Raw genomic sequence first — 25,859 nt, 5'->3', positions numbered from 1 at the left:
TCCATACCCCTACTGACAAGTCAAGAGATGTTCTGAAAACTGTAAATATAACCTTTTTGCACTTGGCCTAATCACTCATTCCATATCAAAATCACTTTAAATACAACATCCAAAAATTTATTTCACCTCTCTTCTTTCATTTCCATCCAAAAAAATCTAAGAAATGAGTGAGTAAGGGAAAGATTTTTTTTTAAGGAAAATACACTTTACTATTCTTTTGTGGATAGTTGTCTCATTGGCAATCCTACTACATCTTCTTTTTTATATTTAATTAAAAGGAACTATATTCGTGGACAACGAAAAGCCGGGTCATTAATTGTGGTCTTGGGCCAGGAGGTTATCCAAAGTAGAGTGATAGGGGAGATAATCCAATGTAAAGTGAAAAGGGGAGATAATATAATGTAAAGTGAAAGGGGGAGATAATATAATGTAAAATGACAGAGGAGGTTATTCAATGTAGAGTGATAGGGGGAAATAATCCAATGTAAAGTGAAAGGGGGAGATAATATAATGTTAAATGACAGAGGAGGTTATCCAATGTAGAAAGAAAGGGGGAAATAATCCAATGTAAAGTGAAAGGGGGAGATAATATAATGTAAAATGATAGAGGAGGTTATCCAATGTAGAGTGATAGGGGGAAATAATCAAATGTAAAGTGAAAGGGGGAGATAATAATGTAAAATGATAGAGGAGGTTATCCAATGTAGAGTGATAGGGGGAAATAATCCAATGTAAAGTAAAAGGGGGAGATAATATAATGTAAAGTGAAAGGGGCAGATAATATAATGTAAAATGACAGAGGAGGTTATTCAATATAACGTGACAGGGGGAGATAATCCAATGTAGAGTGACATAGGGAGGTCATTCAATGTAAAGTGATAGGGGAGATAATCCATTGTAAAGTGACAGATACTTACATCATTTTCTTCTTCCTCCTCCATATCTACTTTGGTCTTCTTACACTTTTTACACCACCAACCACAGTCTTGAGCATAAGCCATTAAAACAAACATAGGCATATATAACAATGTGACCCATGCTTCCCATGGTTCAACTATTCCTGGTGATATATACTGAACAACTAATAACATCCACACATAAGCCCATACAGACCATATTGTTGTCACAATGAACACACCAAATTCTTTGATATATTTAACGTCCGGAGATGATACACTAACAACACATATTGATGAAATAACGAAAAGATTAAATGAGGCACTACCAATGATAGTAAAGGTACCTAATGAATCGGCAGGTTCTGTATCTCCTAAGGTAAAAATCATTTCTATGGTTGCCAATAAAATTTCTGGCGCACTACTCCCAAGTGCCATCAAAGTTAAATTTGCTACAGTTTCGTTCCAAACTAAAACTTCTCTTTCATGTTTTTCTTCCTTTTCAACATCCCAAGTGACTATAGTTTTCTTTTTACTTGTAATTGTTTCAATACTACCCATAAAAATATCCGAAGAAATTGCAACACCTAAAAACAAATACAATATGGCTAATATATATATAAATGCTCGAACTCCAACGTTCCAGAGGTTTTCTGCTGGCAGGAGTAGCCAGCTTGCACATTGTTCCGTGCCATTTTCCACGTTCTCCAACACATGGCCTCTACTGTAGTATGAATACACGGAATAAGACATGTTGTCAGCTTATATTCTTATCCATATCTGAAAGATAAAATATAACTTCATAAGTAGAGGTATAAGTGTACCTATTAGTCGAAATCCAACTTAGACAACTAGACATCCATGAAATATCTGATTCCATTTCATTTAGATCGTATTGTTGACTGATTTACTTAGAACAACACATATGTTAATATAGTATGAAATTATAGACTATTCATAGGTCCTTTGGGAGAATATTTTTTAGCAAGTCCTTTGCATAATAAATGAAGAAGAAATCTTTTCACAACTTGGATGCCATTAACATCTTATATACATAACTATATTCAATGAATTTGTTATTCACAGTATTGAATAAGAAAAAAATAAAATGGAATGCCATTAAATTGCATTAATACTGATAAATTGAATGCAAGTCAAAAAATATAAAGTACTGATTTTTGTCATACGATAAAGATATCAATTTTACAACCAAAGATGTAAAAATATCATATCTGGCAAATAAATTTTAAAATATCTAAAATAAATATATGTGTGGACTTTTTTCTAAAAAAAAATAATTAAAAAGGATGAAAACATGATATACCGGTATTGGTAACCCTTAACAGGAATGACTGAGAAATCCCATGTAATACATTTGTAACAGTCATAATGGATCGTAACCCTAATATTGATTTCTAATATGAAAAGATATGAATGATTATATTATATATACCACACTAAATGTATATAATTGAAACTTAAATTTAGCTTTTCCCCCCATCATGAATAAAAACTGCATTGGCAAGGACCTGACTTAATCTTTCATTGCCTAACTGTGTCAGCATTAAAATGAAACTAAACTTTTCTCAACAAACTTATAGATTTATCATTTATTACAAATGAGCTATTGTTCCAGTAAAATACATAACTCCTTTAATAACAATGTTTAAAAGAATTGAGTTAAATAGTAGTGTATAATTACAGAGAAGTAAGAATGTTTGTCTAGCTTCCATGCATTGTTAAGTAAGTAATACAAAGTCAATATTGACTAGTTATTGTAATAATAAATTGATTTGTTATTTTATTAGAATCTGCTTGGATACCAACTCTTATATTGTAGGACAGAAGAACCTTAAAGGACCATAAAGTAAAGTTCACCTTCCCAATGATTTTCTGATGGCTAGGTGTCTCATTTGAAAGCATATCATATTTATTTATACTGTAATTACAGCTGTTGTTCAGAAATTTCCGAACATTTACATATACCAATGTAACATCTTGATTAAACCACATCTTTTTTTTTTTAAATAAAAATTAAATTTGCAACTTCTTTTTGAGCATGTCCCAAGTCAGGAGGTATTATTCAACTATAGATGTTGGTTACTGTGGATGCATATATATATATATTAGACCCTTCTACAACCAAATTGGTTTTACATGCACACGTATAAAAATTGTGGTTTATTGTTTATATATATATGTCATATTTTTTCCTTTTCAACTGGTCATAAATCATGCTGTTGATTTCCTTGTTGCAATATTTATATTGTTTCATGATTTGTCATGTAAGTCTTTTATTGCTTACTATACTGAACAGCTTTTGCTCATTGTTGAATGCTGCAATTAGTGACCTATAGTTGGAATCTTATGGATAGGTAGTCTCATTGGTAATCATACAACATCTCATTATTCCTTATGCTATTACTTTTCTAAATAAAGAATGACAGAATGAGAAAGTTTTAAGCACCCAGAGCCAGGTCTGTAGAAAATCTTTACATGAATTAAGTTGGTAAATATTTTTAAACAGACATTGGCAGAATATTTTTACATGAATTTGCAATAACAATTAATAAGAGGACAATCAGATTGTAATATCTCTGTCGGTCCTGACGTCATATACTTTTATAGTTTATCTATCATCAAACCTTTAATCATTTTGTACTGCAGGGTGTCATGCTATACATATCTATATATATATGCAAACACCAAAAAATAAGACTATTTCTCTGAATAAGAATTAACTGTGAAATAGCTGTAACTGTCACGACCAATTCTAGACCTAGGGCATGTTAAACCTTGTGACAATTCTATCAAAACTATGTTACGTGGTCATTTCACCTGAACCAAATTTGCCCGAAAATACCCTTCTTTTAAAAAAATTTAAACAGTCTGAATTTTTGGCATCACTTTTTAATATGAAAAATTTCTAATTATACAACCATTGAAAGCCAAAAAACATATCATTTCACTGATTTTTGTTAGAATTTTTTTCTGCAAGTAGCATGTATATATACAACATAAATATGTAATCAGCATATCAACCAGGGATTTAAACTGTGTATTGTTATATATAAGTTGTGAGAATTCTAAAGAGGGCTGTTCTCTGGTTAACCAGTTAAATCTCTGTTGAGACTAAACAATTAGATTTTGTACTGAGAGATGGTTGACATTTAAACTTATTATAATTTAATTGAAAACTGTGTCACTATATAATTGTAATCCTTCTCAATACAAAGTAAAACTTATGTCACCTTTCTCTTTTAAGTAAATGAATGTTTGTTTTACTTATAGTTCAAAATTGTAAATTAAACAATTAGTGTAAAAAAGATTTTGGCAAGTACGTCACTACTTTGCATAAAAAATAATTTTACATTTAGTTTTATTGCAAATTATGACATACACAAGCAGTGAAGGTATGAAGGAGTTAAAACTTTCATTATCGACAATTTTTCTCAGTTCAACAACAATGGCTTGTTGCACATTTCACCATAATGATTTTTGACTTCACTCAATTTCAACAACCAAAATCTGATTGCAGATTATAGTGACAGACAGAACATGAAAATGCGGAGTGAAAATGTAAAAAACAGCCCAAATTTCACCAGAATACATATAAACGAGAGTAAAGGGCTGTGTCATAAGTGCAGTATATGACACATAAAAATACCTAGCTTCTGACAAACAAAGTCCAATAACTCTGGTAATACTGGTGAAATGTTTCAACGAGATAAAACTTGAAAAGGCCTGCATTGAATCAAACTCATATCACATCTTCTTATTTATATTGGTGTATTTGTGCTTAAATGGAAACCTTAGTTACTTATAACTAGAGCAGCAAACATCTTCATCAATTACACTGTCTATCAGAACCAATACTGAGACCCAAACTTTTAATTAAATCAGACTTGATTACATTTTTATCTAGTTAAAAGTTTGAAATTTTCAATGCTTTTAAATAAAGCTGTTATCCAATACCCAGAAATATCATTAGTCTGAGCATTGTTGATTCTTTCAGAGAAAACCAGAACAAGATCACCATGAATTAAATCAATTTAGAGACGTGTTGTGGTAGAGTGCATTGTAATTTCATTCCATTATCCTGACTTATAAGCAATAACAAGCCAATACTAGAACAATATTACGCTTGCTTCACAGGCTAACTCAAATGTAACTGACTAGTTAGTATCAGAGAAAAATCACTTTATTGCAGTATCAGAGACCCTCACAAATACTTGAGAAACATTGTCATAACATATCAAATTGAGAATGGAAATGGGGAATGTGTCAAAGAGACAACAAACTGACCATAGAAAAAACAACAGCAGAAGGTCACCAACATAGATTGTTTAAAATCAGACAAAAGATCCATCATGTAAAAACAGTTTTTTAAGATATTATCACCTCTCTATGACATCATGCTGGATTGCCTACATTTCAATAAATTTATGTAAGTACATAGTCATATTTACCTACAAGATACCATTTTGCAGACACATCTGATACCATCTATCTTTTCTCAAACTCAGACCTCAAAAACTATCATTTTCAAACAAAATATCATTCATTTCATATTATTTAATTAGCTACAAAATGAAAATGGCCATTATACAACCGAAATTTGCATAGTTGAAAGGTCTGCCTAGCTAACCAATCAAATTACATTATGATAATTCCCCAAAAGGAGAGGGTTATTTTCTATATTAAACTTATTTAGCCACAGGTACATTATAGGAACCTTTTATCAATAACACAGTAATGAATTTATTATGTAAGAAAATATAACATTGAAATCTTATCTAAAAATAGAAAATAGCTTATTAACTTACAGAGGTGCTATTTCAATAATCATACAAACTCAATCTTATTCAATCTTAAGTAAGTAAGTAAGTAATCTTATTTTTAAGGTGACAATAACAATTTCACAAGTATACCTAATTAATCCTTAATCCAGAAATTTTCAGTAAGGAAATGATTACATATATCATTTTTGATACATATATCTTATTTAAACGAAGCACCGAAAGGAGTAAGTTCGGTAAGGGCCATATTTGGCCCCAATTATAAAGTTCATTGTTTCAAGGTAATAAATGTTTAAAATTGCCTTAAAGACATGTTAGAAAGTAAAACATAACTGTTTTCGTCAAAGTTTAATTCTAACACGTTGATTTTTACATCCAAAAAAGGTCAAGATAAGGGATTTTGGTGAAATTTGACAAAATCAGCTAGATTTCAACCAAATAAAGGACCAGGAAACATAGAGCGCAGGCGTCGACAAGCTTAAAATTCAAATAAGACATGTGAAAAGTCTTCACAAACATTATTTTAAAAGATCTTTGTTGTCAACGTATGCGCTCTATGTTTCCTGTCCAATAATCTATTGAAATTCGACCATTTTCGTTCATTTTTCGAGAAAAATCAATATGAGTACAACTTGTGACTTCATAATGAAACGCAGAAAGGTAAAATTCTCATCAAAATGAGTTATATCCTAGCTAGTCAATGTATTAGCTATAATTTATCGTGATATTGGTCGATAAATACAAATTTTAAATTTATGCTAAAAAAGGGGGCCATTTTGGGACCTTATCGAACATACTCCTTTAGCATTATAATCTTAGAAAATAATAGATTTATTAAACACTATCACATCACACTGTCCTTGCCAAAACAAATGCAAAACAACTGTCAAATTTTTGACTTGGTACAGACATTTTCTGAAGAAAATGGGAATTAAACCTTGTAACTTGTTGAGAAGCTAGCAACTTTTCTGTATTTCAGGCTTGTATGACCTGCCATAATCTGTAAAGGACCATAACTCTTGAACAAGATGAGAGAAAATCGTCAATATTGAGATGAACTTTAGTTATTGCAGGGAAATAATATAAAGACTAAAGTTCCATTTCACAATATATCAAAGATCATAACTACTTAACCCTTGCCTCCATGGAAATTTTTCTTAATATACTTGATTTGCAAAGGATTTTTTCAATAACAAAAAAAAGAGGCACTTCACAGACGTCAAGAGGCATCATTCTGGAGTAAAGGCCTTTACATGAGTGGCATCAAAAGGTGTCATTTTGGAGGAAAGGGTACAGGGAAAATGTTTAATAACCCTTTCCTTCATGGTGACACCTATTGACGCCTGTGAAGTACCTCAGTTGAAACGTTTCGACTACAAAGTGTCTGCTTCAGACTTAATAAAATTTGTATTGAATATTGTCCGACTTGAATTTATTTGATGAAATATTAGTTTTTCGCAATTTATTTATACTTTAAAGCATATTTTCAGAATTTTATTGAAAAATCCTATGCGAATCAAGTATGCAAAAATAAAATTTCAATGAAGGAAAGGGATATCAAACTTGAACTCCAACAATACTAATATGAACAGCAGTTATAAAAAACATCAATATTAAACTTGACCTCCGCTTTGTCAGCAGTAACAACATATTTAAATTTGAACACTATTGGTTGAATGGTTCATAAGTTATAACAGGGAAACTGAAAACTTTTTTTTTCTATTAAAGTTGTTAACTTATAAACTGTGATATAATACTTAGTCCAAAACATAGGGATATCAGACATATACAGTTAAAGACTAGAATATTGATATTTTACTGGTGATCAGGTCATAAGGTATTCCCCTGTCACTTATAATAACAAAAAAAGACAATAATCATAACAATGATATATGTTTAATGTTTACTTATACTTAATACAATAACTTCTCTCTATAGTATTACAAGACAAATCTCTATCCTAATCTGACTGCCAACTAGCCATTAACTTCTTCATTCATATGTCTAGCCTTTTTATGAAGTCATGTAATATCACTCACACAGGATTTCTTTACTCATCTTAAGCTCAACATTGATGATTTATGTCCTAATTTATCATAATGTACATTTCACTATATATATATATATATATCCAAATTTATATTTAAATGTACATCCTATCATTATGACCTTTATCATTACATGTATATTTTTCTATGCTGACAATTTCATTCACATGTGACATCTTTGTGTTAAAGATTGAATTTACTAGATTTTCTGTGTTTTAACACAACTTTCAAGCACTGCTTTTGGGATATTTCATGGTGGCTAGTTTTTATTGGTGGAGGATCAACTGGCAAAAACCACAGACATTCAATAGGAAAAAATGTGTGATCTTTAAGGTCATCTGTTAACTCAGTAGTCAACAGTATTATCTGTACACTCTATAGAGTCTAGTATTATTTGGCTAAACACATACCTGCCAACTGTCACTATTTGCGGGGGATTTCCCCCATGGAGGCTCCCAAATTGAAATTTTGAAAGAGCAATTCTGTCCACAATTTAACCAAAACAATTAATTTTACAATGACTTTAGGCTTATAAAAGTATGAGGAAGCCAAAAAAACAACACTAAAGTGTATTTGAAGGCCCCCTTGAAGGTTTTTTAGGACTGTAGCAGCCATCTTGCATGCAAAACCCCCATGGGCATTTTGAAAAGTTGGCAGGTATGTAAACATGGTGTCATTTGGGTACTAAAGCAAAAAAAAAATGCAAAGTTCCATAACTCCCATAAAAAATGGAATTCAAATGATGATATAAAATGGTCAAATTGAATATGATTGCAATCATTATATATTAGCAATTTCTGTCAAATGGTCTCATAGTTGTTGCACAAGTGTAATTCACAGTAGAAAAATATACTAAAACAGTTAAAGTCAAATAATTCATGTTTTTAAAATAACTTGAAACCAAAGAATAATATAAATATGATGACAAATTATTCTTCCTAGACCTTGTATACAAAGCTTTCTGGCAACAATTTTCTGAGTATAGTTTGGATAGATGAGGAAGACTAACCCATCTAATTCTATAATTAACATTTTCTTTTATACAAGTAAAAAACTCATATAATTAGTATGCATGTTTAAAGAGGTATTTCATAACATATAAACATTCTAAAGTCAGATTATAATAAGATTATGATGTGCTCATTGGACATGGCACCCTATCACATAGCTTTACTGATCCTGAATGAGAACGTTTTATACACTTTTAAAGTAATCACATGGCACCCTATCACATAGCTTTGCTGATCCTGAACGTTTTATACACTTTTAAAGTAATCATCAAACCATGGTTGTGACCTTTGTTATGAACAGCTATCATTCAGCATAAATACTTTGATGAAGATGTTGGGATTAATACCTCTCCTTAGAGACCTAATGACAATTTATAACATAATTACTGAACTATGAAACTCAGATCAAACCATACATCAATTATATGTTTTGATTATTTGTTCATAGGGGTAAAGTTGTATTGAAATATCACTTTTGTTTCTGATTGTAATTTTAAGTGTGTTTTACCACAAACTTAACCTTGATCAATGAAACATTATATAGAAATTAAAAATAACCTTAGGACCTATTCAGATGGTAACATTCATGTTTAAGTGTATTATCAAATGAGGTTATATTGTAATATCATATCTACATTAATAAACTTGAAATTTAATAACCACTCAACCATTAAATTGAGGTCATACTATCTTAATGACCTATATTGTGAATAGTTCAGTTCTTGGTGTATTATGTGATGAAGTAACTTAATGTGATACCATTATCTGCATAATATAAAACAACCTTAAATGACAAAATGAATCAAAACTGAACCATTATCAGTGAACCATGAAATTGTGAAGCCATACTTTCAACCTATACATTTGGTTAGTTCAAGTCTTATAGAATATTGTAATGAAACCCTATATATAAATTAAACACTTATTTTAATCGTTCAAAAGCTTGATTACTCCTTACTTATAGTATGTGGTTAAAATGGTTGGCTAATTTTTAAGAATTAACTTCCTTAGGTGTTCTGATTTTTTAGAGTTAACTCCCTTAGGTGTTATGATTTTTAAGAATTAACTCCATTAGGTCACAGGTGTTCTGATTTTTAAGAGTTAACTCCCTTATGTGTTTTGATTTTTAAGACTTTACTCCCTTAGGTGTTAAGAACATGTACACTATGGTGGAATAAAATTCCAGTTTTTCCCCTTCTATTGTTAATGTAATAGCTAAATAGGGATAAAACTGACATGTAACCAGATTTATGCAGTATAAGTGTACTAGAAGTGTATTATCAAAGTAACACTTTAAGCTAATTCTTATTAAAAAATTTAAATCTTATTAAAACTAATTATACTTCAAACAAAGGTTAATTCTACTCTTTTTGTTTCTGCTTGATGTGAATTACTTCTTGAAATAACTCCTGACTTAAATATCATGATTGAACTTTCATGTGTCCAAGTTACTAATAAACATATAAAGCTTAGTACTAATAAAAGAACTTTCAGATGTTCTAATTTTTTTCTTCAGAAAAGATTAATAAAGATTATGATAATATTATTACTCTATATAAATGATCAAGATATAAATCAATTAGGTTGACCACTTGCAAAACAGGAGAATGAACTTAAATTTCATACCAACTTGACCTGCTGAAAACTGTTTCAAAAATATCTTGCAGATTAATAATAACTTTTTGGAACGTTATTTTAATTTGATATAATTTTTAAGAAGAACACATCTATAAAATTACATGCCTGAATTGAAAAAGTATGTAAACATTCAATATCAGGATTGCATTTTTTGGATAGTTTAATACTTATAGCTGGACAGGATCCTTCAGAATCGATAGATTTCTATTTAGATATAGGGTATACCCTAGGGGAAGATCCAGCCATTTTAAAAGGGGTGGGGGTGTTCCCAACCCCAGGTAAAAAGGGGGGTTCCAACTGTATGCTCCCATTCATATGATTGTCTAAAAAAAAGGAGGGGTTCCAACTGTATGCTCCCATTCATATGATTGTCTAAAAAAATGGAGGGGTTTCAACACACGGAACCCCCCTGGATCCCCCACTGTATCCGTCAGTGTGACAGTAACAATGTTCATCTAAATACACACATGTACCAAGAAAGGTTAAGCTGTGCATAGTTTGTCTAATAATACATTATCATCTCATATGACCAATAAACATTAAATCTTTTACAACATCAAAAAGCAGAAATGTATTAAAGTGTCTTACGTAGGCCTGAATAAAATGTCAAACAAGCAAGTATACTTAAGCATTTATAGATAAATTCAACATTATTATATAGCCCAAGTCATAGCAACCAAGGGAGTTTGAGTAGAGGGGTTTATATTTTATAGGCAATGTATTAAAATACATATTTAATTTAATATCCGGAGACAAACTGTACATTTAACTTTTCTATATACGACAATGAAACATTTAACATGAATCACTGACAACAGAAACTTCATACAAAATCAATTTCCATCAGAACCATAAAATACAAGTCTTTTAATCTGTAGGTGTCTATCAATTAGCTACTAACTAAGGTTAAAAACAGTCGAAGTACCTCTAAAATTATTAGATGTCTTTACAAAAATTGATGATGTTGATTACTGATTATAACAATTTTATTCTGATACAATCTTTAAATACAAAATAGTGCAATGGTTGAATACAGGGGAAAAAACTTTTAGGAAAATTATTATTACATGTTTTGAAATGACAGAAATTCAATCATGTGCAATTTCCTTTTTTTGCAATTTTATAAGCATTCATTGGGGATCAAATATGTTACTTTATGCTACCGGGGTATTTAGAAAAATAATATTATTATATAGTCATGCTATCTTGAATGTATCAGTCTTCACAATAAACTTTCAAATCTACAGGCCTGGAATTTTAATTGTTGAAAATTTTAGTTGGACTCTGTTGGCCAGGTGTAGGGATGATTTTTACAGGCCCAACAGTAATTTTACAAGCCTGTGCTGCTTGGCCTGTGGTTCAGCGTGAAGACTGATGTACTAGGCTCAAAATATGAAGATTGTGTGATCATTCAAAACTAGGTACTTCCATACTGGGATAAATCGGGACAGTCTACTGCCTTAAAACAAATAAACAAGAGGTTGTTGGACACGACCAAGAATATTATGAAATGAAGCAGTTACTTAACAACCTGATAAAATACTCGAACGACAAGTTCAGCAGTTAATTATGATTGGTTTGTTGGTTTAATAATACTTATAAACACAACCTCAAGGCAAGTGTATAATTTTATGGTGGTCCATTTGGCTGTCAGAGAACACAATGTCTACCATATGAAGTGAATTGACAATCTTTATCCTTATTATAGGCTGTAAATAGACTAAGAATATCTATCAAAATCAAATTGGCAGACTGATTTGTACAGGAAGTTTTTAACCAGGTATCATCACCATTGAAACACAATCACAGAACTGAATCACATTAATATAAATGTCCTTCCAAATAAACAATGTAATTTAGCTTTGATCAGGAATCTTAAACTTCTGCATATAATTCAATTAAAAAAGGCCCATTGGAGAGTCTAAAATTGTTAATTTAAATAACAATGATATAATGATTGTCATTTGCAATATAAGATGGTGGCTGTTGTTTATACACTTTCACTTACATACAACCTTCATAACTGTTAGATTAGCTGCAGTTTCTTAAAAAACAAAATTTGAAGCTAAGCACACAAACATTGAGTTACTAAGCCATTTCAATTGCACAAAGGCTGCCATTGATTTGATATCAAAAATTAAAAAAATACCAAATTTTACCCTTGTTGCATTTGAAACAAGATTATCAAAACATGCCAAAATTTAATCAAAATTAGCAATATCTCACATGGCCCAGAAAATCAAGGCTTGTCCCACATAAATGCAATTAAAAATATATTTGACATAAGTATTTTACTATAATTACCTAATCTGTTAGTTGAAGTTTACAGCAATTTTCATTTTATCACATACTCATGAATATATTACTATATTACTATAACTATCAAGTATAAAATAAGTAAATACCAAATGTCACATAAATCTGATTCATTTATTATTTTTGCACATTATATATTTATTCAATATATTACTCATTTCCAAGCAGTTACTATTTAATAACCTGACTTCAATTCATCTTTAATAATCCTTACGAGTGACCTTGCTTTTATTCAGATAATGTTTTTGTAAACCCTTCATCAACATTTGTATAAACTTATTGGTATTTTGTATATACAAATTCCCTCTTTTGTGAGAGTTTTATATTATGTTTGGCCTTTCATCACTTCTTGCTTTCATCCTTCTTTTCAGTTATACATAGTTGAAGTATAGCCCAATGGTCTACACATTTGGTTCCGATCAACCTTTTGATTGCTTCAACACTCAGTACATAAGAGAACATTCAGTAATTATAGCATAGGAAAACCACTTTACTATTAAATAAAGGTTTAATTCATTTCACATATATTTTAGAAGAAAAAAACACCTTTTATATAAATAAAGCATTTTAAATAAAGACTCCTTATTTATGAGAAAGATATGATTGATTCTAAGAACATATAAACAAGCAGATATAATTTCTACCTCATCTATAGAAGAACAAATTAAAAATCAGTAGTCTCTCTCAATCGAAACATAAAATCAAATTTAATATAATTGTGAAGCAAAAAAAAAATGAAATAACTACACATAGAGTCATCTGACCAGCTGAACCCTCCTCTTCCACACCTGTTTTTTGGTGACATCTGATCCTCTGATCTGTCCCAAAGGTAATGCTTTTCATATTTTTGGATTTCAAAATAATGAGAACATTATAAAAATTTATTCAAAAATTTGAAAGCTGATTTAAACTAGAGGCTCTAAAGAGCCTGTGTCGCTCACCTTGGTCTATGTGAATATTAAACAAAGGACGCAGATGGATTCATGACAAACTTATGTTTTTGTGATGGTGAAGTGTTTGTACATCTTATTTTACTGAAGATTCTTGCTGCTAACAATTATTTCTATCTATATTAAACTTGGCCCAGTAGTTTCAGTGGAAAATGTTAGTAAAAATTTACAAATTTCAGGAAAATTGTTAAAAATTGACTATAAAGGACAATAACTCCTAAAGGGGTCAACTGACAATTTTGTTCATGTTGATTTATTTGTAGATCTTACTGTGCTGAACAATAATGATGTTTACAGTTCATCTCTATCTATAATAATATTCAAGATAATGACCAAAAACAGCAAAATTTCCCTAAAATTACCAATTCAGGGGCAGCAACCCAACAACAGGTTGTAGGATTCATCTGAAAATTTCAGGGCAGTTAGATCTTGCCTAGATATACAATTTTACCCCATGTCAGATTTGCTCTAAAAGGTTTGGTTTTTGAGTTATAAGCAAAAAACTAGATTTTACCCCTATGTTCTATTTTTAGCCATGGCAGCCATCTTGGATGGTTGGCCGGGTCACGCCACACATTTTTTTAACTAGGAACCCCAATAATGATTGCGGCCAAGTTTGGTTTTATTTGGCCCAGTAGTTTCAGAGGAGAAGATTTTTGTAAAAGATTACTAAGATTAACGAAAAATGGTTAAAAATTGACTATAAAGGGCAATAACTCCTAAAGGGGTCAACTGACCATTTTGGTTATGTTGACTTATTTGTAGATCTTACTTTGCTGAACATTATTGCTGTTTACAGTTTATCTCTATCTATAATAATATTCAAGATAATAAGTGAAAATGGACAGAATTTCCCTAAAATTTCCAATTCAGGGGCAGCAACCCAACAACGGGTAGATAGATCTTGACCTGATTTACAATTTTACCCTTTGACAGATTTGCTCTAAATGCTTTGGTTTTTGAGTTATAAGCCAAAAACTGCATTTTACCCCTATGTTCTATTTTTAGCCATGGCGGCCATCTTGTTTTGTTTGGCGGGTCACGCCACACATTTTTTAAAATAGATACCCCAATGATGATTGTGGCCAAGTTTGGTTTCATTTGGCCCAGTAGTTTCAGAGGAGAAGATTTTTCTAAAAGTTAACGACGACGGACGACGGACGCCAAGTGATGAGCCAGGTGAGCTAAAAAGGAAAAAAAAAAAATCAGATAATGCTAATCCTAAGAAAGATGGTCACTCATTATTAATTATTGGTTAAAAGCAAGAATATAAGGAAATGAGGCAGTAACCTAACAATCAGAGTCATCATAAAGTTCTACCACCTGTAAAGATAATCTAAACAGCCAGCCCACACTCCCTACATCCAAAACAAAAAGAAATTTACACTTGGTTAGTGGGGACATCTAATCCCTCATAAAAGCAATGATCTTCCTATTTTGGATTTCAAAATAGTGAGAAAATTGCATGATTTTAAAGAACAGAGGATCGTGCGACAAGACTTTTTAAAATTAGATGTATTGTAAAATTTCATTGAAATCACTAAGAAGATGGATTTAACTTTGGTTTATATCAAGCAATTAACACGTCTTACAATTTATTACAAATGTTACCAATATCTAATTTACAGTATTCACAATCTCCATTGCTTACAAAAACTAAAAGGAAGTTTTCTCTTTTTTTCAAAAATTCAAAAGACTTTTGTGAAGAATTATTTTTAAAACTATTAATTATTGTACTATTTTATACATACCACCCATTATCTATGTTTTAATTATGTATATAATATATGTTTTACTGTGTCATATAGCAACATTTGCTACCAAACATAAATCAGACCATTTTTAAAATTACATATAACTCAATATTATTACAACTACTTTTTGAAATAAAAGAAAAGTTGAAAAGACAATACTTGTACATACTTACAAAAAGGTATAGTCGGTTGTCAGTAAGGTTCTAATCCTTTTGTGGGTCAATATCACTATGTACATTTAAATTCAGTTTCTTTCATATCTATTAAGTATAACGTTTTTCACACTATAGAATAATCATTACATACTTTAAACAAGAAGTTAGTTTCACTATAATTTTTGTTCTTTTTGGCCTGTTTGTTTGCATACTCAACTCTTTGGTGGTTGGATGGACAATTGAAAGCAAGGTTGATTTACGTTTCAATGGATATCGTGTCGGTAATATTACAACAGTGACGTCAGAGCTTATACCCTTTGAGAAATAAAAACCATATATTTAAACTTAGAATTAAAAAGTTTAAGCTTTAAATAAATTCCAATCTAAAGAAAGGTTTAACAAAAGAAGAAAATGTAATGCACAACTTTACATTTAAATGCAACAATTGATTTGATTTTTCAAAAATTATGTCTTACATATAAAAACCAAGAAATTATTTCAAATGTCATAATTTTTTAAAAAGAAAAAGTACATAGAATTTTTTAAACCAAAAAAATTAATGGATGCCTTATATGCAAACTGATGTTTATAAATCTCACTTTCAATACTGATAACATCAGTCCAGTGATAGACTTCTTTCAAAAGTCTTCATGCCTGACTTATCTACGATAAAATCCTTTAAATGATTGACAATGGGGAATCTAACATCTAAACTGTTTAACTCAATCAATTAATCATACAAGAATTAATTAAACAATTAAATACATTGACAGGTAACCTGCATCCTTTTGATGGTATTGAAGTGTGAAGATATCACAGCGCTAATATGACAAGGCATACAAAGGGATTGATAAACATCAAACTAAACTTAAATGCAGCCAGAGTATGTACATAAAACTATTCACTGACAATTAAATCTTTTCTTCTCCAACAGTTTCATATTCTCAAGTCCAACATTTTATGTGCAGTAAATATTTACTGAACAGAGGCTTGGGATGATACAAAAGGTTGAATATCTTGCCTCAAGGACGTTATCAGTACATATCTTTCAGTCTATTGCAAGACTTGAGCTCCAAAGTAACTTAAAGTTGCAGTCTTAAGCTTGAAATTGACTGCTCCATGGGCTTACCTGGTAAACAGATGATCATTAAAATATTTTTTAAAATCAAATACTTCATAGAATATTTTTTTCATGTGCATATCATGTATGGTAGAACATAGTTATTTATCAGATGAAATTTATTTTGAATATTATCTTTCAGTAGCTGGTGGTACAGGCGTGTATCCATAGGGGGAGGCGTGTTCTTGGGGTTGGAACCCCCCCTTTTTTTTGACGATCAATGCATTTGAATGGGGACATGTGATTGGAACCCCCCTTTGTCCTGGGTTATGGACCCCCCAATCTAAAATGGCTGGATCCACCCCTATAGTACAGATTGGTATTTGGTATTTTCAACTGATTTGTACAGTTTTCTATGTATGTTGTACTGTGACACCTAGCTGTGTTCAGGGTTTGGGGGGAGTTGAACCCTCACATACATGTTAAACCCCACCACATTCTACATAAAGTTGCTTAACTTAGAACTAAACAATGTAACTTATTCATGTATAGCTGCTTGGAATACTATTGTTAGAGTAAACTTACTTTTTTCACATTAATAATAATTGCTTTAAATATGGTCCTCACAAAGATATACTTTTACTTCCAAATCACACTGTGAAAAAATAAGTATACTGTATAGAAAGCCTGTGATTTATTATAAATGACATCTAACAACTTAATCAAGATTATATTTTAAAAGAGGATTATGGCAACTCAATTACTCCTACCAGAAAATTCATGTTCCATTTAAATAAATGTGATTCCTCATTAAAACAAATGAACATAAGATATTTTCAATTTTAGGACTAATTATTACAATGTTTGAAATAATAAAGTTCATATTATCTTTAGAATAACTTATCCAAGAATTCAAATTTAGAAAAATATTTCACAAGTAACTGAACAACACATTAATTCACAGATGTGTTTCAGGCATAAATTCATTATTAGTGTTAAATATCTTTCTATATATATTTCAATTCTTGGAATAGTTATTCTTTTAATCACATTGACCATTGTCCACATAATTGGTTAAAATTATTGAGAACACGAAGAATAAGATTTTATACTTTAAAGGAAGTAAAGTATAAAATCTTTTTTTTTCAGTTCTCAATATTTTTCAAGCGACTATGTGAACAGTGTCTTGACAACACCTGTTGTTGTATGACGTCAGGTTTAATTTCACAGGGAAATCACTGTACATTTGTAATAATTAAGAAATATATAACAAATATTGACGGATCAAGAGTTCAATATTTATTTTTGTGTATGGAGCCTTAAACTTTTTTAAAATTTCAAGTACTAAAATACCACACAACTATGTGGCTTATTTTGAAGGTTTCTTTCATTCAATTGTTTCAAATCATTTTAAACCTTCTTTTTTTTCTTCATCCAACAGTAGTATTAGTACACTTTTATTGGAACACTTTAAAAATTAAAACAAAATCACCTTATGTAAGTTTTTTTATTTGAACTTATAATACCACATTTCTTTATTTTTAATAAAGTAGATAACATAATAAATAAGTAGTTTCTTACTACCTTGGTACAAATTTACATGTATCCATTACATTATAGGTCTTTTCAATTGTCCTGGGGACCTCTGACTGGCCGAGTGGTCAAAGTAGTTGACCTACTGTATCATTAGGCTATAACCACTGATGTTGTGAGTTTTATTCTCGCATGGGAAAGGTGCATTTGACTCCAATCATTATTGACTAGGATTGTCAGTTTTGGTACTAAAGGTTTGATGGTTCTCTCCAGGCATGGGAAAACAGGCTTCCTCCACCACTAAATACTTACCACCAAGACATAGCACAATAATGGTGAAAGTGGTCTAAACACCAATCTAAAATCAGTCAATTGCCCATATGTTTGTAAGAAATACCTAACTTGAATATTTTAAATTGAACTATTGAACATCTGCACATCTGAATTTACAGATATCAAAGACAAAATGAAGTAGAGTGAAAAACTTTCACCTGCAGAATGATCTAAGAACATATCACTACAGGGAGATAACTCTGTAAAAATAAGCTGGAAGTTTTTAATCATGTTCTAATTTTAAGGAGTTATTAAGCTTCTCAATGACCAAAACCAGCGTTTGTCAAACAGCTATAAATACAAAGAAATTTTTCTGAAGAAGCATGTAGTTCAATTTTTTTGAAATTTTCATATTTTTGTCAAAGGGTCAAAGAAAATATTTTATAAAAAATTAATTAAACGAGCCAAATAAATTTAAGTCAAAGTGTTTGGTACCACCTTAAAGTATTGTATGTTTTAAACTGTAGTTATTTCATATCAAAATCTTTCAAACATGTATATATACCTTATATCCCTTATTTCTAGTTAACAAACCTTCATTGAGACAGATTGCTGAAGTTCATACACCCAACTACAACTGGACAATTTTGATTACTTTAAATCTTTACCAACAGCTTGTTGTGTGGAAATCTTTCTTTTATCTTAGTATGGTTATTTAAATTTAGAGATTTAATATGATGTAATATACATTTCAAATATGGTATTTATATCAACAGATGCTGTGTAAGCTTAGTTATAATGTGTTATAACAATTCGGTTGCAGATTTAATACAGCTTAGTCATTTAGGTATTTGTCAATAAATATGTCTCTTTCAATTCTGTTGCAAAACTTTAAGTGCTTCAATTTGTACAGAAGTTTCAATTTTTATCTTTACTACCAAATTTTACAATTTGGAACAATTTCATCCATCAGATTTTACATAATCCCTAACATACTACACTTCCCCTCAAATAAAAACATCAATAATGCCAATAAATTGTAACAATAAAACATATTTAATGCCTATGTGAAATTAGTAAGGACACAGTTTTACTGCAACTTTCAATGTATTTCTTTCAAACATAAAAAAAAAGTATAGTACAAAGGAACAATAAACACTGAAGTATAACTCAACATAGTAGATAAATCAATGAGTTTAAAGTTGGTGTAAAAACACTGAGAACTCCTAAGTTGTTTATCATTGTTGCTATGTACAATAAACATCTTTACGAAATCGTTCAAAGCAGCAAATTAAAAAAGTAAATACTTTGAAAAAAGATAAAGAAACAATATTTGCACTTAACTTTGCAAGTACAATGTATAAATTCATAAAGTGTGTTCTTGACAGACACAAGAACAGTATCCTTGAACCGAACTTTGTCCCAACCATTTCACAAAAGAACATGACAGAGTGACAATGTGTATACCTATCATTGCCCTAAAGAACATGACAAAGTGACAATGTGTATACCAATCATTGCCCTAAAGAACATGACAGAGTGACAATATGTATACCTATCATTGACCTAAAGAACATGACAGAGTGACAATGTGTATACCTATCATTGACCTAAAGAACATGACAGAGTGACAATGTGTGGTATATACCTATCATTGACCTAAAGAACATGACAGAGTGACAATGTGTATACCTATCATTGACCTAAAGAAAATGACAGAGTGACAATGTGTATACCTAATGCTATCATTGACCTAAAGAACATGACAGAGTGACAATGTGTGGTATATACCTATCATTGACCGAAAGAAGCTGACAGAGTGACAATATGTATACCTATCATTGACCTAAAGAACATGACAGAGTGACAATGTGTATACCTATCATTGACATAAAGAACATGACAGTGTGTATACATACCACTTCACTAAATAACATGACAGTGTTTACACCTACTATTTAGTATCCAAGTATATCTAAAATTTCATTGAAGAACCTGACAGTGGTTATACCTCATATTTCACCAAAGAACCTGACAATGTGTATACCTACCAGCTTTTAACAAAAGAACCTAATAATGTATAAACCTTAGTGTGTAAACATAACATTTCACCAAAGACAAATAAGCTCAGTATGCAATCAAAGCACTTCACCAAAGAACCTGACAGCATGTAAACTATAAAGCATTTCACTAAAGAATATGACAGTGTTAACATACCATTTTACCAAAGAACCTGACAGTATGAAAACATACCATTTCACCAAAGAACCTGACAGTATGTAAACATACCATTTCACCAAAGAACCTGACAGCATGTAAACATACAATTTCACCAAAGAACCTGACAGTATGTAAACATACCATTTTACCAAAGAACCTGACAGTTGTACTGTTATACCACTGTCCCAGGTTAGGGGGAGGGTTGGGATCCCGCTAACATGTTTAGCCCCGCCACATTATTTATGTATGTGCCTGTCCCAAGTCAGGAGCCTGTAATTCAGTGGTTGTCGTTTGTTTATGTGTTACATGTTTGTTTTTCCTTCATTTTTTTACATAAATAAGGCTGTTAGTTTTCCTCTTGAATTGTTTTACATTGTCTTATCGGGGCCTTTTGTAGCTGACTATATGCGGTATGGGCTTTGCTCATTGTTGAAGGCCGTACGGTGACCTATAATTGTTAATGTTTGTGTCATTTTGGTCTTTGTGGATAGTTGTCTCATTGGCAATCATACCACATCTTCTTTTTTATATAGTATGTAAACATACCATTTCACCAAAGAACCTGACATTATGTAATCATAGTAATTCATCAAAGAACCTGACAGTATGTGAACAAACCATTTCACTTAAGAACCTGAGAGTATGTAAACATACCTTTTCACCAAAGAACATGACACAATGTGTAAACATACCATTTCACCAAAGAACATGACACAATGTGTAAACAAACCATTTCACCAAAGAACCTGACAGTATGTAAACATACCATTTCACCTAAGAACCTGACACACAGTATGTAAACATACCATTTCACCAAAGAACCTGACAGTATGTAAACATACCATTTTACCAAAGAACCTGACAGTATGTAAACATACCATTTTACCAAAGAACCTGACAGTATGTAAATATACCATTTCATCAAAGAACCTGACATTATGTAATCATAGTAATTCATCAATGAACCTGACAGAATGTAAACAACCCATTTCACTAAAAAACCTGACAGTATGTAAACATACCATTTCACCAAAGAATATGACACAATGTGTCCACATACTATTTTACCAAAGAACCTGACAGTATGAAAACATACCATTTCTCCAAAGAACCTGACATTATGTAAACATACCATTTCACCAGAGAACCTGACAGTATGTAAACATACCATTTCACCAGAGAACCTGACAGTATGTAAACATACCATTTCACTGAAGAACCTGACAGTATGTAAACATACCATTTCACTGAAGAACCTGACAGTATGTAAACATACCATTTCACCAAATAATCTGACAGTATGTAAACATACCATTTCACTAAAGAACATGACAGTATGTAAACATACTATTTTACCAAAGAACATGACAGAATGTAAACATACCATTTCACCATCAATTCACCAAAGAACCTGACAGTATGTAAACATACCATTTTACCAAAGAACCTGACAGTATGTAAACATACCTTTTCACCAAAGAACCTGACAGTATGTAAACATACTATTTCACTAAAGAACATGACAGTATGTAAACATACCATTTCACTTAAAAACCTGACAGTATGTTAAGCATTTCACTAAAGAACATGACACAATGTGTAAACATACCATTTCACCAAAGAACCTGCCAGTATGTAATCATAGTAATTCATCAAAAAACCTGGCAGTGTGTATATTGCTTATTGAATTCTTTCTCAATTATAAAATAAATTTCATTATCAAACTTTTAAAAACATATGTAAATTTTCCAACTTGATTAAGTGCTACATGAATGTAAAATGGACTACTATTTAAACAAGTTAAAAGTTCAAGACCTTTCTTTTAATTACAAACGAAAGTGAACCAACGCCTGGTGAGTCTGTAGTACGATAGAGTCCATAAAGTGGATACCCGAGGGTATGCAGGGTCGTTATGATAAAAAACATAAAATGTAGAGAGTCTTATAACAACAACACTTTACAGACTGCTGCAGAAATTTATTGATCGACATGTTTCGGTGCCTAGGGCACCGTCATCAGGATAAAAACAATACATAAAATCATGTTGAAGTACAAAATCGGGTTGTTAAAAGTTAAACGTCACAATGTTACAATGGTAAGTAACGTTATTAATAGCAACGTACTGAAAGTGAAAGTTCATTGTTAGTATGTAAATAAACTATAAAAAGAAATTAAAAAATAAAATGTTTTTGTTGTGAAAATGTTTGTTAAAATTATTCTGCCAACATGTGTTTGTCCTCTTGCATCGTGGAAGGAATAATACAATAAGTTGTCAGGCTGTGTATAGACTGTATAGGTTGTGTGGTCTGAATGTTCTGTTTGGGGAAGAAAGTTAACAAAGTTTTCAGTACGTTGCTATTAATAACGTTACTTACCATTGTAACATTGTGACGTTTAACTTTTAACAACCTGATTTTGTACTTCAACATGATTTTATGTATTGTTTTTATCCTGATGACGGTGCCCTAGGCACCGAAACATGTCGATCAATAAATTTCTGCAGCAGTCTGTAAAGTGTTGTTGTTATAAGACTCTCTATACTTTCTTTTAATTATTTCATAAGAGTTAAAATAGTTGCATTACATGCAAAGAGGAGACAGAACAGTGCACTTAGGTAATGGCAACACTTAAGGGCATACGATACAGTTACAGGGAAGGTAATGACGTTGCTAACGTAATTTGTTATTTTCGCAACGTCAAACTGTGATATATCGGGAAAAGATGCATTTTTCGACTGATTTTTATCATTCAAACTGATTTTATTTGAAAACAAGTTCATGGACCCCTATTTTTCAAAACGGCATTTGGTTTCATTTTTTAGGGAGATTATGTGACCCAAATTTTATAAAACTGTAAATAGAGGATTTTTTTTTAATTGTGATAAACATGCAGTAAAAAATTACGTTTTTTCCTCAATTCATGAACATTTGATAAATATGAGTCATTTCTGAATAAAAAAATGCATATTTTTTAAAGATATTTATAAAATACAGGAATTACCGATTATTTAACAAAAAAACATTTGTTTTTATCTTTTATAACAAAAAAGTTATGTCTTTCTTTCGAAAAAGAAATTACGGCCACAAATCTGAATTTCAACCAAATATACAAAATTTCGACCACATTTTACGCAAAAAGTAGCACATGAAGGTATATTTTTTATTACATATTTGATTTAATCAGGTAAAAAATAGCCTATATGCAAATTTTCATGAACTTGTAAATACAGGATCAAAACTGTATCGTATGCCCTTAATGTCACTACTGTCTGACAATGTTAACAATAGTTTGCCTGTAATTTTTAATTACATGGACTGTAGATATAAGAGAGTAAACTGTGATCACCATGTCATTACACTAATGTAATTTGATTTCCTTTTATATAGCATGCTCCTAATGAAGGGGATAAAACCAGACTATAAATGTCTATCACATAAACTTATTACATTAATTTACCAATACACACAATATCTATTCTCTAGGTAAATAACAAACAATCAAGTTGGTAACTGTGGACAATCATTCAAAAGTGTAAGCCAATAACATTACCACTGCCACTTTTTTTTTTACATCTAGTTCTTATTGAAGAACAAAACCAAACAGGTCTTTTTTATTTAAGCAAAAATAACATGCATAATCTATGTAAGGTAACAAAACTAACTAAGAGACTCCTATGAGCAAGAATTGTATTGATAATGTCAAATTATTTACCATAGTCAAACCATTCTAGTTGTATGTACACTAAACTAGAGGCTACAAAGAGCAAGAGTTGATTTGATAATGCTCAATTATTTACCCCAGTAATCATTCCAGCTGTTTTAAGATGTTCCAGACCATATGAGTATTTGGACGGTATACTTGTACGGTCCAAAAAACATTTCATAAGACTAGTTATTGTAATAAACTAGAGACATTCATGTTTTTTTTTTATTAAAATCTTTCAATTTTGTCAAAAAACTAGGTTAGAAATGTTTGTTTTTTAAACATGTTTTTATATAAAATAATAGAAGAATTTTCAAAAGAAGAAACACCTTTGGTTTATTACTGTATAATATGTTTTAAACAAAGGATAACCATTGAATAGAAATCACCAAATATATTGTACAGTGAAACATACCACATTTACCAGCATTTCACATACATAGTGTTTAGTAAATATTTACAGAAATAACTGTCATTGAAAACTACTAATATCCCTAACATTCATTGATGTACTTTTATTTCAATCTATTCTCCAATATCTAATTATTTTCTACCTTTCAGCGCTAAATCATCATTAGTAGAGAGACTGATGTGTCTGAAATCTGGCTTTATACAGTCTATAAGTCATGTACAATATATATACTCTTAATATATAGCTTTAACATGGAAATACAAATGGCTTTATTTTAATCAAATTATGTTCCCTGGATCAATTGACAATTACACTAAAAGTCTGTTGCTTTGTTTGATTTCCATAATCTTCATTCTATTCTAGGACTTTATATTAAAGTTAGGTTCAATAAGGTTATCAAAATTTAATTACAGCGTGCTGAATGATATTATAAATCAAATGTATAAATCCAGTATTCTTTTTCTGGATAAAATTTTGAAATTATTTTTTTTTTAAGGCTTTTTTTCCTGCATTCATGTTTAGAAAACTATAAATAATATTCAATGCATTTAAGAGTATTTTTTCTTATTCCTCGCATACTGTTCAATTTTGAAGTAATTTAATATATCTCAATCATATGATAATTTAGAGAGGGACCAAAATTTTAAATTACCACCATAATTTGAATTATGTTTAGCAGGAGTTAAATGGAACTTTCGGATAATGACGATGCAGACAATATGAAGTGTTTTGTTTTTGAAGAATTTTAAAAACTTCAAATCAAAATAAAGAAAATCTACAATCTGTTTAAATTTTGTTAAAAGACCTTTTATGAGCTTTTTTAAAAGTCTTATATGAAAAAATAAATAGGTGTTATGAACTAATTGGGCAAAAAATATTACCTTGTATCTTAGAGAAAAACACCAAGGATTTGCAACATCTTACACATATTCCAAAACCTCACCTAAGTACATCCTTAATATTTTATTGTAATTATTTGTGTTTAAAAGAAACCAGTATACATAAAAATCAGAATAAATGCAAGAGAAAACAAACTATCTTGTGGCTGCAGACTTTTTCAATATCATCAAGTGAACTTGATCTCTGATATTAA

At 30.7% G+C, this 25,859-nt stretch overlaps 1 protein-coding gene across 3 annotated transcripts in view; it reads right to left on the bottom strand.

Annotated features, from left to right (window-relative positions):
* The window catches only part of LOC134714819 (sodium/calcium exchanger 1-like), a 96,352-nt gene that overhangs the window by 54,788 nt on the left and 15,705 nt on the right, over nt 1–25,859 (bottom strand). For all 3 annotated transcript variants that reach the window (XM_063576409.1, XM_063576413.1, XM_063576416.1), the window contains exon 4: nt 918–1,676. In XM_063576409.1, the coding sequence (XP_063432479.1) occupies nt 918–1,649 (732 nt within the window). In that variant the 5' untranslated portion in view covers nt 1,650–1,676. The remainder of the gene's footprint in view (nt 1–917; nt 1,677–25,859) is intronic.

This window comes from Mytilus trossulus, chromosome 4 (genome assembly GCF_036588685.1).
Source record: "Mytilus trossulus isolate FHL-02 chromosome 4, PNRI_Mtr1.1.1.hap1, whole genome shotgun sequence".
Taxonomy (NCBI): domain Eukaryota; kingdom Metazoa; phylum Mollusca; class Bivalvia; order Mytilida; family Mytilidae; genus Mytilus; species Mytilus trossulus.
The sequence above is the reverse complement of the archived record's forward strand: the minus strand, read 5'-3'. Positions and strand labels throughout refer to the sequence as shown.